The following is a 15,563-nucleotide window of genomic DNA, read 5'->3' as shown; positions in this document are numbered from 1 at the left end:
TTAGCGCAATTGCTCTCTATGATGATGGCACTTATTATACAGTATGTATCCATCCATTTTCTTAACCGCTTAGTCCTCACAACGGTCGCGGGGGGTGCGCTGGAACCTATCCCAGCTGGCTTCGGGCAGTACACCCTAAATTGGTTGCCAGCCAATCCAGGATATGCAGGGTTTACAGGGTATACAGTATGTAATCCATTTTAAATTGTTAATTCTTCTACGTAGGCATTTTTACTTCAAGATTGAACCCACGGAGCGATTTATTGAAGCATGTCTTTATTTTGTTACTTCTTTCCTATCCATGTTAATTATTTTGGTCAGCTTCATCAGCACCAGTGCTTAGCTCCACATTTGATCCCGCAGCACAAAAAAGGAACGATACTGTGCTCCCTCCCCCCTTCCGTCCATGACTTATCATAATTGCCTCATATTGTGTTTTAGTTTAACCTTTAGTTTTTTACAGTGTTTGTTCTTTGCGTTTTTTACACTCACATCACAAAGCACCTCTCGGCTTGTGTCTACAAACATAATCGGCGGGTGACTCACTGAGCAGCGTGGGAGTTGGGATACACGGCTGCATGCGTAGACTCGTATGTATACTTCAGTCAGGCTGAGCTTCTTTGGATTTCAGTATTCCACAGCCGCACGCGTACAATTTATTCATATGCTTCCAGTGGCGCTCTTAAAGCCCCGTGGGATAACTTGGCACAATCATTGGCAAGTTATGGCCTGCAGGTCGGAATTCCCAGCTGCCGCCTGTTGGACCGCGGGTGATGTTTGACAATGAACAACTGTGCGCCGCCTGTAGCATCTCAGCTTAAACACACGCTCCGGCTCACCCGCTGGGATTCCCAGCTCCAAAAGCGCCACGCATGGTGCTCTTGTGTCATCACACAGCACCATTCCTTCAATGCAATAAAAAAAATTGAGAAATAAAAATAAATGCATTGACTGTAAGGTAACAAGTTCAAAAGTATTTCACCAATGTGGTTTCCAAGCATTCTTTATTTGTATTTGTCGTTTTCTTGCTATAAGTGGAGAACATGAAATGTGCAAATGATTGTGAAAACCAGGCAATGTTGTGTGAAGTTTGGTAGGAATTAAAAACAAATAAAATAATATGTTTGTGCTAATAACTATACTGTACTGTCTATCAATTTCATAAAAAAGTCCCACTTTGACTTGTCTGTTTTTTAGCTGATGCCTTTAATTGTTCTTTGTACTGACTTTTTTAGGATGTGTATCCAGTGGCGTGGCCCATGGGTGTTGGCCTCCGGCATCCACATCACTCACATTCTCAACAAATTAAATTGATGGAACAGCCAAATATTTGTGGGTACACGAAGGTGGGATGAGGGATGAAGACGAGCAAACACGGATGCCTTTTTGCTATGTCCAATAATTGCCCTAAAGAAGAAAAAAACATAGTGCCAGTGGATACTAGTTAACCCCAAGGACAACATTAGCAGCCTGCAGGTTTGTTCTAAAAATAGTTCACTGGTGGTGGGGCATTGTGACTTACTAAGAAGAATTCAAACAACAAATGTTCATCTTTCTTTATTTCTTTCAACTTAAAATGGTACCAATTTCTTAATGTACAAAATTTGGGGTACATATGTATTTATATAGTATGTTATTTCAAACACATTTTAGAGGTGTAATTTTAATACCGTGATACCACACTATTTTTACTCACGTTTATCATACAGTCTGCATTTAATATAATATAATATAATATAATATAATATAATATAATATAATATAATATAATATAATATAATATAATATAATATAATATAATATAATATAATATAATATAATATAATATAATATATTATAATGTCTGGCTCGTTTAAACTGCCGTATTCCAAATTATGGTCTATGATTTTCCTCTAGATTTTCCACTCTTTTTTTTTTTTTTTTACCATCCGTTTACATTGCCGCTGCATTGGCAGACATCTGTTTTGTACCGGATTTTATCCATATTTGGCAAATGTTTCTGATCTGCGAATATCTGTTTTAAAATGATGACTGGGAGCACCAAAGTCCCATGCAATTGTGTTGCACAAGCCTTGTGATGTAAATCAACCCGAAGAGACTGGAATGAGAGTTGTCTGTAGGTTAGAGTGCTTTAACGCTCCCCCTTTTTAGTCTCACGCATCCACAAAAACACTTGCAGCTTGTGTAAATATCTATGGAGGTAAATATGGTGCAAAAGTAACTTGTACTTGTAAAAAAAGTTTTTGGGGGTTGTATTAAAAAAAAAAAAAAACTGTAAAACATTTTTTTGTGTCTGTAAAAAAAAAAATACCTGTAAAAAATAATGTGTACCTGTAAAAGTTGTGATTTGTACCTGTACAAAAAAAATTGTACCTGTACAAAAAAGTGTACATTTGTATCTGTAAAAGTCATGACTTGTACCTGTAGAAATGACAATTTGTGGTCAAAGAAGTCGCCACTAAGAGTCACAAGTGTTTTTTCTGCTGCTGTCCAGTCACGTGACTTTTGCACCAAATCTCTCGCTGCATGTGGTGCAAAACTGATTCGTACTTGTAGAGCACCGTGATTTGTACTCGTAGAAGAAGAGGGCGGGCTCTGGAGGATTTGGGCGGGCTAAAGCTCAACCTCATTGGTTGAGCGAACGACAGTGGGTTGAACTCAAATGACGCCACGATTTTTATCATTAACATGCACAAATCCGAAATTACAAACAAACAGAGTAGCCACACCAGTTTACGAGTCATTTTGGAAGAAGAGGACGTCCCAGGCGTGAAAATTTCAACAAGGTTCAATATACAAACACCGTGTGGAACAGCTTAAACGTTGGTTGACATGCAGAGCACTCAAAGTGGGCAGAAAGAAAGACGTTTTATTATGGTGTCATGTTTGGGTTCTGTTTTTCCTTGCGTGTCTCCTTTGGTCTTGTTAAATGTAATCCTGCCCATTTGTACTGTCATATCTGAGACCGTGAGACCATCTAAGCTCGACACCCTTTCATATGTGAGTTCATGATGACATATTTGCCGTTTTTATTTCAAAAGCTTATATACAGTATCCCATGTGGTGTTAAAACAAGTTTTGCAGTGAAATTCAAATGATCATTCTTAACACTTGTAAACATACACATTTGCCTTCAACACTGAAGTCAAATAAAAATAATGGAAATGTTTATGAACAATGTCTGTGTCCACTATTTCTGATATTAAGATGTGACAAAATCTTCATTTTTTTTCTGGTTAACAAGATCAAGCTAAACGTTTAACTCATTACGTATGTCAGTGGCTGTGTTTTGATAATGACCCAGCTAGGAAGCTATGATTTTTTTTTTTTATTGATATGAATATGCTGACCCAACCATTCTGTTTGCACAGATGCCAGCATGCAGTCAATCAAAGCTACTTCTTGATCCATCTCTAGACGGTGGCACATGGCGTGACATCAAACCTGCTTCAAAGTGACTGTGAAGTCCAACAAATGAGAAGCCTTGATACGCTGGTTACTGTTCTGAGAGAATTTCACTGCAATCACCTTTGGGAAAGGCAATAAATGATGCTTTTTAAATGTCTTCCAATTTTGAGAAATGTTAAAGGAGTGCAATTTAATCCATATTGAGAGTTATTTGAAATAGTCAAATCAAATGACAACATGTATCATTCAATATACAAGATTGTGCATCATTTGAAATGTTTTATTTGATGTCCAGAAGAGCCGTTTCTGTATCCATCCAAAACGAGAACACAAACAGAACAAAATGTATTGCTGGAGCTGTATGAGGAATTCAAGACTCACCAAAAAAAGGCAATACTGCTGCTATCAATAAGACGAGGCAAATATCATTGGCAAAAAAAAGGAAAAAAAAGCTGACAGACTAAATGTATAAGTTATAATTGTTTCATGTTAGATGTGTATTTCACATTAATAGTGTTATTAATTATTGATTTAATGCAAAGCACTTCGAATTGACTTGCATATTAATTCTTCGCTGTTACATCTCAACAGTAGCCAAAAGCGATCATGGCAACAAGTCGGCAAGTAACCTATAACAATATATATAAAAAATAAGACTAAATAGGTGTTGAGCTGTAAACGTATGTTGTTCATCATTGTAGCCACCAGAAAAAAAAGACTAAGGCCACTGCCACAGGTGGGGGGGACCTCCGCCTGCTACATTCACATCAGCGAAATAAAAGTCTTTTCCTTAATCCGGCTTGATGGAATACCCCCTCAGGTGTCATCTCCTGTCTCTTAGCTGCTTGCTGATGGAGTGGGTCATCCTTTTCACTGATGCTTCAGCAGTGTCTCCAGCAGTTGTCTCCACCTTTTGAGCAAGATTTTGAAACTTAGGAGGTTCTCATTTAATTAAAAAATAAATAAACTAACATTTGACCTAGTTACTTTTGTTAAAGTAGCTAGGTGACAGTGACACTGCTCACATCTTAGTGATATAGATAGACTGGCGTTGCAAAAGCAGAATAGCCAATATTTATATTCAAATAAGAGTAATGTAAATTAAAAGTGCAGAAAAAATACTTGCACAAATATTTGAGTACTGTGAGTGATGAGTAAACGAAGAGTGTACGAGCCTCTTTTTTTGAACTGTTTGCAAACCATACATTGCAAAAATACTGACATTTATCAAGAAATTGTAATATTTAAAATTATTAAATACAGAGGATAAAGGGTTGAGGTTAAAATACCTGTAGCGGCTTAAAGATTCACTCGCAATAAAAATGTTTTGTTTTCATTTTATTATGATAGTAAGAGTACATATACTTGAATATAATGGTACTCAAATACAAGTAGCTGAGTACTGTTCACTTTTGGTTATAGGTTTAGGTTATCTTGTAAAACATTCAATAGGGTTCTGTAGCTCTATAGTAATTTTCACATCTAAGCACTAAGCAGCAGTTTCTGAGGTATTTTTAGATGTATTTATTTTTTTACAGGTACAAGCTATTGATCGTATGTTTACACTGGTAGGCTTCAAATCATGAAATGAAAATCGTGACTTCTATGTGTTCAGTTTTCGTGACAATTAACATGAGATGAGCTAGCTAGCACCGGATTACGAGCTATGATAGTACAATAAATCTTACCTTCATACTAAAACTTCTTTCTTTCTGCCCACTTTGAGTGCTCTGCATGTCAACCAACGTTTAAGCTGTTCCACACGGTGTTTGTATGTTGAACCATGTTGAAATGTTCACGCCTGGGACGTCCCCTTCTTCCAAAATGACGCGTAAACTGATGTGGCTACTCTGTTTGTAATTTCGGATTTGTGCATATTAATGATAAAAACGTGGCGTCATTTGAGTTCAACCCACTGTCGTTCGCTCAACCAATGAGGTTGAGCTTTAGCCCGCCTAAATCCTCCAGAGCCCGCCTTCTTCTTCTACGAGTACAAATCACAGTGCTCTACAAGTACAAATCAGTTTTGTACCATTTGTAGCGAGAGATTTGGTGCAAAAGTCACGTGACTGGACAGCAGCAGAAAAACCACTTGTGACTCCTAGTGGCGACTTCTTTGACTAGGTACAAATCATGACTTTTACAGAAACAATTTTTTTTTTTACACATACCCCAAACAATTTTACAGGTACAATTTTTTTTACAGACACAAATCACGACTTTTACAGATACAAATGTAGACTTTTTTCTACAGGTACAATTTTTTTTTTTTTACAATTTAGTTTTGCACCATATTTACCTCCATAGTTATTGGCCTAAATGGCCTCAAACCTGAGCAAACCGAGTGCAATGCAACCCGATTTTCTGCGTTCATCACACGTTTTCCTCCCTTGTATATTGCAACCAACAAATATTTTTTCCACGTCTGTTGAAAAGTTGCTTATTTGAAGGTCTAACGAACATATGACACCTGTACCACCCACTAGGAGACCCCCCACCCCCAGCAGTATTTTCCCCCTAATGAGAGCCAAACAAGACAACTTTCACATGAAATGCAACATGTGAATCTATTTTTAGCTGGTAGACCCGCAGCTATGCTCAGACACATGGCTCCTTGAAGAACTAATGACAACGTGAAGGATGTTGAAGGTGAAGCCCACTCCCACTCAGCATCGCAACTCAGGAGTTGCATGCATTCATGCTGAGCTTTCAAGAGAGCCTCGTTGCAATTAATTGCATCTTGATTTCGTGAGTGGCAATCGGATGGAGGGAAGGTGGCAGATTTGATGAAATGTTGTGCGTGTGTGTGGCATTCGAATGTCTCCTCCATATTGATTTGTGCTCCAGCATCAGACTTGATACATTTTTGAGAGTTGACTTTTCATACACGTGCATGTAAATTAAACATAACTAAAGCAAAAATGACTACAGCATATTTAATAGGCACACTGCCTGGTAACCAGATGTTTGGAGATCGGGTTCTTTTTTCTTCTTCTTTTTTTAGGCCCATTGTACCGCAAGTAAAATGGCAGGCTGGCCCTCTTTTTTTTAAGAGCTATTTTAAGATCAGCAAAATAAGAAGCCTGTTTTTTGCAATCATTTCCAGTTGCCTGGGTTTGGAGGCTGCTCAACTCTGTTGCTTTAGTGACACCTGCTGGATGACACATGTAGCTGCAATTTCACCCTTCAAAACAGGTCGCTCTTTGCTCCTTTCTTTCCTAATTGATAAATATCAAACTGCATGTAACAAGAAGGCTGTAACAAATAGTTTAAGACTATTTTTCCCCTTCAGATAAGCGACTAGTTGACAACAGTAAGGACAATTTTGCGACTGCTGTGATGAAGCTGTTGGTACTCCACCCGAATCCTTTCCAGTTGACCGACAGGTCGCGCATGCGCAGAATTGATCAGGTTTTCTATCAAGACTGCCCGAACCGCGCTACGCAAGTTTATTAATTTACTAGTCTTAATTACAACACGTTCCTAGCTTCCCATTTTAAGAGTCTTTGTATAGCACTTTGAGTATTCTTTAGTGACTGTAAAAGCACTAAAAGCATGCGAGGAACCAGTCGGGCAGCTGGAACAGATGAGGTACTCTCATAAGTTACCCAGGAATGCTAACAGCTCAATGCTAACAGCCTTGCAGCTTCATCAATTTTGTTTGTTTGTATATTTTCCAGGAGTATGACGTGCACAAACAGGTCAGTCAGTCTTTGTACTATAACAGAAGTCTTGGTTGATGGAACTAGTGCTGTGGTGGTCATCTCTTGTACACTACACAACACGCACACTATCTAGTTTTCTCCTCTTCTTACGCATTCCAAATTGTTGTGTGTGTTCTGTATTTACATTTTAATCATAAGGACTGCAGCTTAGTTGTGATTTGATTGTCTCAGTTGGCGTTGCACTATAAAGTGGCACATGCTGCTTATGAGCGTAATCGCATGTGACATAAGAGTGTCGCCATCTGTGTTGGGGCTAATTAAATCCTAATCACCAGATTTAATTGGGTAGGATGACACTCGCACCTCTGTCAGCTCATCCATTCTTTTATAAAACACCATCCAAATAATTCCGCAAATTGCTTTGCTGAGAGGTCTCTGGCAGGCATGTCTTTCTGTGTCTGAGTTACGATGTGCCCTCTCTGAAAATGAATGGCTCCGATTAAAAATAATAATAATAATAAACATTATATATATATATATATATATATATATATTAGAGGTGTCAGATGATTAACATTTTTTAATCGTAGTTAATCGCATGACTTCCATAATTAACTCACGATTAATCACATTTTATTTTATATCAATTTATATCAAAATTTATAATAAAGTGTACAATATTTTTTTTTCAAAAATTTCACACTCTTTTTAACATAAAAGTGGGAAGAAATGTTAACCTGATAGAAATTTGGTTGCATTTTTTTGTCGTTGATTCAGTAATCTCATAACATTGTTGTTACTGTAAAAGTCACCCTCCTTTTCCGTCTTCTATCATTTCCACTTTGTGCGTACGCCATCGTTATACATTTCACACATGCACATTGTGCAACCAAATCATGTGCTGGTGCGACCAAGTGAGAAAGTTAGTGTAGAGCCTTGCTTTGACAAGGCCAAAATTCTGTGTTGGAAATTGTGAATCTTTATTTAGCCTGCCAAGTCATGGGCAGAGAAACTTATCATTGGGGTGGCTGTCACATCAAATAACCGCATTGTTACTTAACAGTAGACCCGAGATTCTGAATGACTTCCTCATCAGAGGAAGCCTCTTTCTTCACTGATCGGCAAAGCACAAAAGACGGATAGAAAGCGGGAATACTTGATATTCTTCATTTTTCACCCAGACGCTGAGAGGCAAAAAAGCGAACACAAAAAAAGTATTTTTCACACTCAAGACGGCATCAAGAGACTTCTTGTAGTCTCCCCACGAGCTGGTCACACTCTTAACTTGTCCAACACTGAATCCCAGTCACTTACTCTTGCTATGAAAATATTATACACATGTTTGTAACTTGTGACTCTTGAAGTGACATGATTGACTTGAACTCATCATTTAGATATCAAACCGGTTCGATATTGTAATAACTATTTTGAATATAATTAGGATGAGCAGTAGCCACTAGAGGGTGGTAGTAGATGTAGGCACTGTTGCACTGTTGTGTTGACACAATTACCAAGCACACGCTGCGTTGATTACTGCCAGAGGACTCCCTAATGGCACAAACAGACCCTGAAAAATCCATCACCTAGTGGTGAGCAGTTCGCCCCTTGACATTGGACACTAGGGCTGGGTTTTTAAAAAATCGAATAAGCGATATTGAATCGATTTTCCTTATAGAGCCCAATATTGATTCATAAAATCATGTCAGTTATTTTCCCCAAAAAATTCTTAAGAAAATTGAATTTTAAAGGCTGATTAAAAAAAAAAGAAGTATCTTATTGTTTTCTTGAAATGTATTGTTTACATGAATTTAAAAGTATTTTCTTAAATTCATGAAAGACCTGACTTATTGCTCTTCAAGGCAATTCAGAATATTTTATATTTATATTTACATTTATTAAATTAGAATTATGAAAAAGAAAATCCATCTCATCCTTGCTGATGTCAATGTTTGTGTAACACTTAACTGATTATAGCACGTGTTACTTTCATTAATAAACTAAATAATTTGACCAGTTACTGCCGCCGCAAAATTTTCTTTGGAACTTAATTTACTTTAGAACATAACGTTTGTGGAGCTTTTATCATGTCGGTGACATTTAAGAAGAATTAATGTCCCATATTTAGCCTAATTGATATCGGATTGAACCGAAGTGAATTGAATCAAATCGGGGAAACATCAAAATCATATCGAACTGAACTCTTATGAATCGAATGGATTGAGGAAATTAGAATCGATACCCTATTGACACCCCTACAGAAAATGACAGCTCTGCGCCCTTCGCCAATTTTAAGAGCGGGAAAACTTGTAAACGTGCTGCCGCCGCCCGTAACAAATGACCTCGTTGCATCAAAGTTGCATGGAAGCTGTACTCTTGCTTTCAGCTAGAAAATCGCATCCTCGAGGTCACGGCCCAGTGAAATCACGGTCGTTAATACAACACATGACAATGACGAGAGTGACCAACTTTAATAACAATTTTCTACGTATTGATCACGGATACTTAATCAACATTGCTACTGTTTACAGTCAAGTAGTTTAGTGCAATCATCAGTTCCGCTCAGTCAATCATTTCAATTCTTAACACTGGATGAATCCATTATCCCCGTCCGCCGTCCCTTGGGTGATTAAATCATTTGAACCCTGCAGCGCTTGTAAAAAAAAAACGGTGATGCAACGATTGCACAATTGTCTGTTATATATTATGAGCATGCGTGTGTTATAAATGTTGTTCCGACTTTTTATTAGCATTCCTCAGACATTTTATTTGTTTTTAGAATTGTTTGGTGGGCCTGATCCAGATTTATCACGGGTTATATATTATCCTATAAAAGTTTGTAACCCAGCAGCCGTTTTACAGTTTGGTCTCACAGTCGCTTGCAAATGCACTCGTCAAATTGGAAGTTTGCGCAGACAGATAAAAGATTTGACTTGGTTCTTCAACTGTTATACTCGATGGCTGAGCGGGCATTCCAAAGTATCATCGAATCAGTATGCAAACACTAGAAAGTACATTTGGGAACATGCTCCGCCCCCTTTAAAACATGTTAATTTGAAAGACGCATATTTAATTTTGCGATTAACCCCCCCGCCCCCCCCCCCCAACCCCAAAAGTTGAACCGGTTGAACAGGAAGTACTAACAGGTTTGACAAACCTATCTGTGAAATTACTGCACTGATCAAAGGACTGCAACACGCACGCACGCACGCAAAACAGCTACAAAAAACCCGGCTTTTATTTATATAGTCATGTGTTTTTCATACAATAAATAATTACTGTCATTAAGACTTCACTACTGCGCTTGCATAAAATCGTGACAGTCGCCGCAGAGATGCGAGTCCATCGTCGTAAACCCAATCTGTAAGTACGTACAAGGAAAAAGTTTGACTATGTAAGGCAAAACACATTTGTTTTTGTTTTTTTAAACAAACACACTGTAAGAGTTTATTTGATTTCAACAAAATACACGCAGTATAAACCGCACAGCATAATGTGGACCCTTCAAAAGGATTGTTGAAGAACCATACAAATATATCGCTCATACTAATAATCATAAATATATTTTTTAAAAGTCACATGTACAATCCCCACGGTTCCAGAGAGAATAAATCGGTTTAAGGCCACCATGTTGTATTTCTGGGGCAGTTAAAGCCAGAATAAAAAGTCATCAAAAGCTGTGATTGGCATCCATAGTGAGTCGAATAAAAACAAGTTTATTAACAGTGAGTTTCATTTGGTCTGGAAGCTGAACAAATCTGTCGGGCACTACAGTGTTCCCCCGCTGTATCACTGTTCATGGTTATGGTGTCATCTCAATACAGAGGCCCACATTGTGTGACAACATGGCAGCACTGAGACCTACTGGAAAGATGCAGCATAAGTAAGAGCAAGAAGAAGAGGCAGAGAAGGTCCTCAAAATAGTCGTTCCCACAGAGTAGCAATTTGACTGTGAGTTTTGTTCCATTGCTTTGTTTGTATGTGTTGACGCTCCGTGTGCGTTTGTACAGTAATTTGCGTAATATCTATGCTCATTGCCATTAGCCTGTCTAGGCTGTTTTTGGCTATATGTTAGCATTAAGCTAGCAGACCGTCGTTAGACAGAGATTTACACATTGTGTATTTAAAATGAACACATAGCACCAGCTAACATAATGCTAACATACAATGGGAAATGCCATAGGCATGAGCTAACAGTTAGCATCTACGTGGCAGTATTACTCTTTAAACAAGCAGATCGTACTCCCAATGAAGAACGCCTAATATTACTGCTGTACAGAGAGGCGAGACAGGCGTTGACTCTCCGCTAACACGTGCATTGAAAGACAAAGTATGACAAAACTGCTTCATGTCAGAGTGCTAATTGTGCTGTTGTTGTTTTTGAAATGAGGAAATGGAATAATAACATTTGCATTTAGTTCAATGTCGGAAAGAGTTTTTGTTCATTTGAGTGAGTTCTTTTATTTTGTCTGTTTTATAGCACACTTCAGCTGGGAGTGAGCTTGAAGCAAGCACACTAGCGAGTGAGAACAGATGCTAAGGAATATGTTTAAAAGTGTGTTCATTGAATAAGTTAAATGTGTTAGAAACAGAAGGGGTCAAACTATCATGGATTGCGGGCGGGTCTGCAACATCACCCCCCGCGATAAAAAAAAGACTTCCCTGTACTGCTCTTTGGGTTAAGGCACGTTTGTTTGAGAGTCCAGTGCAAGCGTGTAGTAAACATGAGCTGTTGAGCGAGACATCACGTGAGCAGGCAGCACGTCGACATCGTTTTACAATCCTCACCATGGGGAGAAGAAACCATCTCCTTGTGCGGCTAGAAACACGTTTCAAGTCAGTCCAGAATCTCGTTCCTATGACAAGTGGTACATGCCGTAGCCTAGCGGCGCGGCGTACAGTCCCAACGGCGGAAAGGGCATCATGGCTCTGTGGTGATACGCGGAGAAGGACGGTCCGTACAGAGACATGGCGCCCAGCGGCAACCGCAGGCAGGGCTGAACCAGCGACGCCGTCGGCGACGTGGATTTGGCCGTGGCGACCATCTTGAGTTTCTCCAGCTCGGCCTCCTGGAGCCGCTTGGCTTTGGCCCGGCGGTTCTGGAACCAGATCTTCACCTGCGTCTCGGTCAGGGTGAGGGAGGACGAGAACTCGGCGCGCTCTGTGATGGAGAGGTACTGCTTCTGCCGGAACTTCCTCTCCAGAGCCAGAAGCTGCGAGGCGGTGAAGGGCGTGCGCGGCTTGCGGTTGGACTTGTGCTTCCTCAACTGGCAGGCGGGACTGACGTGATCTGGGGGAGCCAAGTGACCGGGTCAGTCCACAATAAACAGCCAAAAATATTAGCGACAAGCTAGTCGTCGTCAAACTGTGAACAACATTGCACTTCAATTGTTTTTAACTTTTAACTACACTGTATTTATATTTCATTCTTTTTTTAAATGTTGTCAAACATTTATTCAGCTAAAATTTTCCCACCACTTCTGGTCTTTACAACAATTTAAAACTGACCTTGCCCATATGTCTGTTTAAAAAAATTAAATAAATTGTGACCCTTGAGCACAAAAGTTTCCACACCCCTAATCTCACGGAGACCAAGACAAGCGCAGAGGTAATGAACAAATGAACACAACGAAGACAACAATGCTCAGTTTAGATGGACTGTTAACTGTTGTGGTTGTACAATGCTGTCTGAGGTTTGGTTAGGGTTCGACCAATATTTGTCAGGGGAAAAAAACTGCTTACTGATTAGTCAGATGAATGCAAACTTGGAGAATGTTGTCTCTACTTAGTAGGCCAATTTGGCACAGCAGCTGGTCTGTCAAACTTTCACCAAAAATGGTCAGAAATGGATTAAAATGTAAGATGTTGACTTCTTAAGAGCTCGAGTGTCGCTATAAACACACAAATGATTAAATAAACAATTTCCGAATGTGTATAAACATGAATGTACTTGGAATAACAGCTATGAAATAAATCCATATCCACTGGGATACCGTAAAACTGAATATTTTCCGCTTATTATTGTTTTTTGTTTTTTTATTCTTGTTGTGACTTTCAGTTTGTCCCGTCAGGGGTCACGAGAGTGAGTCGCTCACTTAATTTGTTCGGCCCAGTTTTCACGCAGGGTGTTTTTTTTGGGCCATTTTGGATCTTATGTTTCATAAAACCAGAAATGATGATTCTAGATTTGTATTTAAGACGAATTGGACTGGGCCTACTCTGACTGATAATGGGTGAAGGAGGTTAAAAATTTTTTTTATATGTGTGACAATTTGTGGAGCGTAGCCAGATGTCTTGAATGATCTCAACTGTTTGAATCAGTCAAGATGGGTGGAAGAGGCGGGAAATATAATATCAAATATCTCTTAGTTTGCACATTTGATTATGACAATGGGGGAATGTCAGTAAAGTTATAAATAGCTCCATATAGGTCATTGATGACTCCAAATTTGTTAGCTGTTTGCTAGCCTCACAGGGTGTCTTCTTTTTCCTCCGAGGATCAAAGGATGCAAGGGCCACGTTGATGATTTTTTTTTTTAACTATAATTCATCAAGCACACCAAAACCAGTCAATCAAGCAATTGCATATAGTTTATATATTTATTTTTTATTTTTTTTAAACTGCTATAAGAAACGGTTAGGATTTTTACACAATTTTGAGGTGGTCGAGACCTTGTAACCCACCAAGAAATCTCAACCCCTGCACCGAATCCCATCTCAACATTCAGAACCAAATACTTCATGTGATATTGTCACAATTTGGACCTTGACACAGAGCAGAAATTTGAGGAAACCATTTTGCCAGTAACTATTAATTATTGTTATTTACCACACTAATGAGGAGAAACATTGTTACTTTCTTAATTTTAAATAGTTCATTTGCATATTTAGAAAAGCTCTGCGGTATATAACAAATGTATTAAAAAAAAGATCCCAGCATTTCCTCAAAAAATATGAAATGCCTGCATACATTTTGGAATGTTGTCATGAAAATGTGTTGAGAATGGGAATTTGGATGTGAATAGTTAGAATGATGTTTGAGCTGGAACACAGTTGATGAAATTTCAAGTGAAATTTCGAAACTGTCTCCATTGACTTCAATGAAAGTTGAGGTGCAAAATAGTTCCCAAGTTGTCCTGAATTGTGTTGTTGGTGAAGAAATGTGAAAGGATTGGAACAATAAAACGTCTCTTAATTAATTAGTGAATGAATTAACACATATGTGACGATGACAATTAAGTGTGAGAAACTCACGAGTCTGAGAAGAGAGCAGCCAGTCTTCCGTCTCGGATGTTTCGGACTTGACCGGCGACGAGGGCGCTGCCGGGTAGCTTTTCCGGCCCTGGGCGGCCGCATCCGCATCCCCATCCCCGCACATGTAAACGGACCCAAATCCCGTCCACCTGGCCTCCGCCTTGCAATGAGCGGTCTCGCCACCGCGGCTCTTCCCGGTCGTCCTCCCGGACATGATCGCCTCCACGCTGAACGGATGACGATGCCGCGGCGCTCCCGAGGGAGGAGGAGAAGAGCTTTTCCTCTCCTCATCGGGCGAACCGTCGCTCAAATCCTTCGCCTTCTCCCCGGTAGTCATCTCCATAGTCCGCCTGAACAAGTCGGTCGCGCTCCGATGAGCTCCGCGTTGCGTTGATGCTGTCAAGTCAAGTCGCGTGGAGGCGTCTGTTTTCTATGTACGCGCGTCACGTGACGCTCACGCCCGGCTTCGACCAATCGCGTCTCACCAGGATGTTGAGCGGCGCTGCCTTCAGGGGAAGCTCGGCAAACTGGTAAAGGCGGATGTTGTTTAGGACCCGAACGAACGATAATAAAGATGGTTTGATTGTTACAAGCCAGATGTAGATCATACTCCACTTAAGATTCACTTGATGGAGATTTTATGGCTTTTGAAACTCGTGGAGGCCTTGAAGGCAGCACAATGCAAGTAGATGGCAGTGCTTACTTTTTTGGCACCAACTGACATTGTTGGTGTGTGTTTTTAGGTTATAAAGACAGATAGGCTACATTTCATGAACTTCCGCAGTCAGCAAAATGAAACAAATAAATTAGTTCTGCTTCAGGTCACTGGCAGAGCCTTATGTGGCCTTGTGTGTCTTCTTTTTAAATCGATAATCTTTTAAAACATGTTGCCATCTTGTTGTTTTTGTTTGTTTGTTTTTTTAGCTGTTACAGGGTGGAGTTAATGAATAGACACAAAAAGACGACACACTTACCAACATAGTGCTTCACCACTGACCTGAAGTGGTTGGTTTGCTTTCTTTTGCTTAATACGGAAGTAAAAATGATCACAATGTGTTATAGAAACATGAACTTTATCATGTTAAAACGTGAAGCTTATCATGGTCAAACGTACGGAAGCGAGGAACTGCCAATGACGTGTAAACATTGCTGACTGGCGAGTACGTTCCAATGTATTTAAAAGCGTTCAAACGTACTCACAATTTCACAAATGTTTGAACGTACTTGTAGGCTAAATGC

General features: G+C 39.5%; 1 protein-coding gene and 2 long non-coding RNA genes across 4 annotated transcripts in view; 1 reads left to right on the top strand and 2 right to left on the bottom strand.

Moving 5' to 3' along the window:
• Positions 1-3,673: 3,673 nt before the first annotated feature.
• On the bottom strand, positions 3,674-5,256 carry LOC147160599 (uncharacterized). The gene is made up of 2 exons (XR_015090369.1): positions 5,097-5,256; positions 3,674-4,318 (listed from the first exon to the last, which is right to left on the bottom strand). It is a non-coding gene; the product is annotated as an uncharacterized LOC147160599 (long non-coding RNA).
• A 1,571-nt stretch (positions 5,257-6,827) lies between these two features.
• The window catches only part of LOC147160597 (uncharacterized), a 54,287-nt gene continuing 45,551 nt past the window's right edge, over positions 6,828-15,563 (top strand). The window contains exons 1-3 of one of the 2 annotated variants that reach the window (XR_015097359.1): positions 6,828-6,999; positions 7,089-7,109; positions 10,895-13,069. This is a non-coding gene — a long non-coding RNA (uncharacterized LOC147160597). Of the gene's footprint in view, positions 7,000-7,088; positions 7,110-10,894; positions 13,070-15,563 lie in introns of those variants that run through there. The other variant, XR_015097360.1, reaches the window with a different exon arrangement.
• On the bottom strand, positions 10,308-14,748 carry msx2b (muscle segment homeobox 2b). The gene is made up of 2 exons (XM_086097949.1): positions 14,325-14,748; positions 10,308-12,360 (listed from the first exon to the last, which is right to left on the bottom strand). The coding sequence occupies exons 1-2, from the start codon at positions 14,665-14,667 to the stop codon at positions 11,927-11,929; spliced, it is 777 nt and encodes a 258-aa protein (XP_085954075.1). The 5' UTR covers positions 14,668-14,748; the 3' UTR covers positions 10,308-11,926.

Source organism: Leptonotus elevatus, chromosome 16 (assembly GCF_054856555.1).
Source record: "Leptonotus elevatus isolate MCC_2025b chromosome 16, RoL_Lele_1.0, whole genome shotgun sequence".
NCBI classification, from domain to species: domain Eukaryota; kingdom Metazoa; phylum Chordata; class Actinopteri; order Syngnathiformes; family Syngnathidae; genus Leptonotus; species Leptonotus elevatus.
This window is presented reverse-complemented; position numbering and strand designations above follow the sequence as displayed.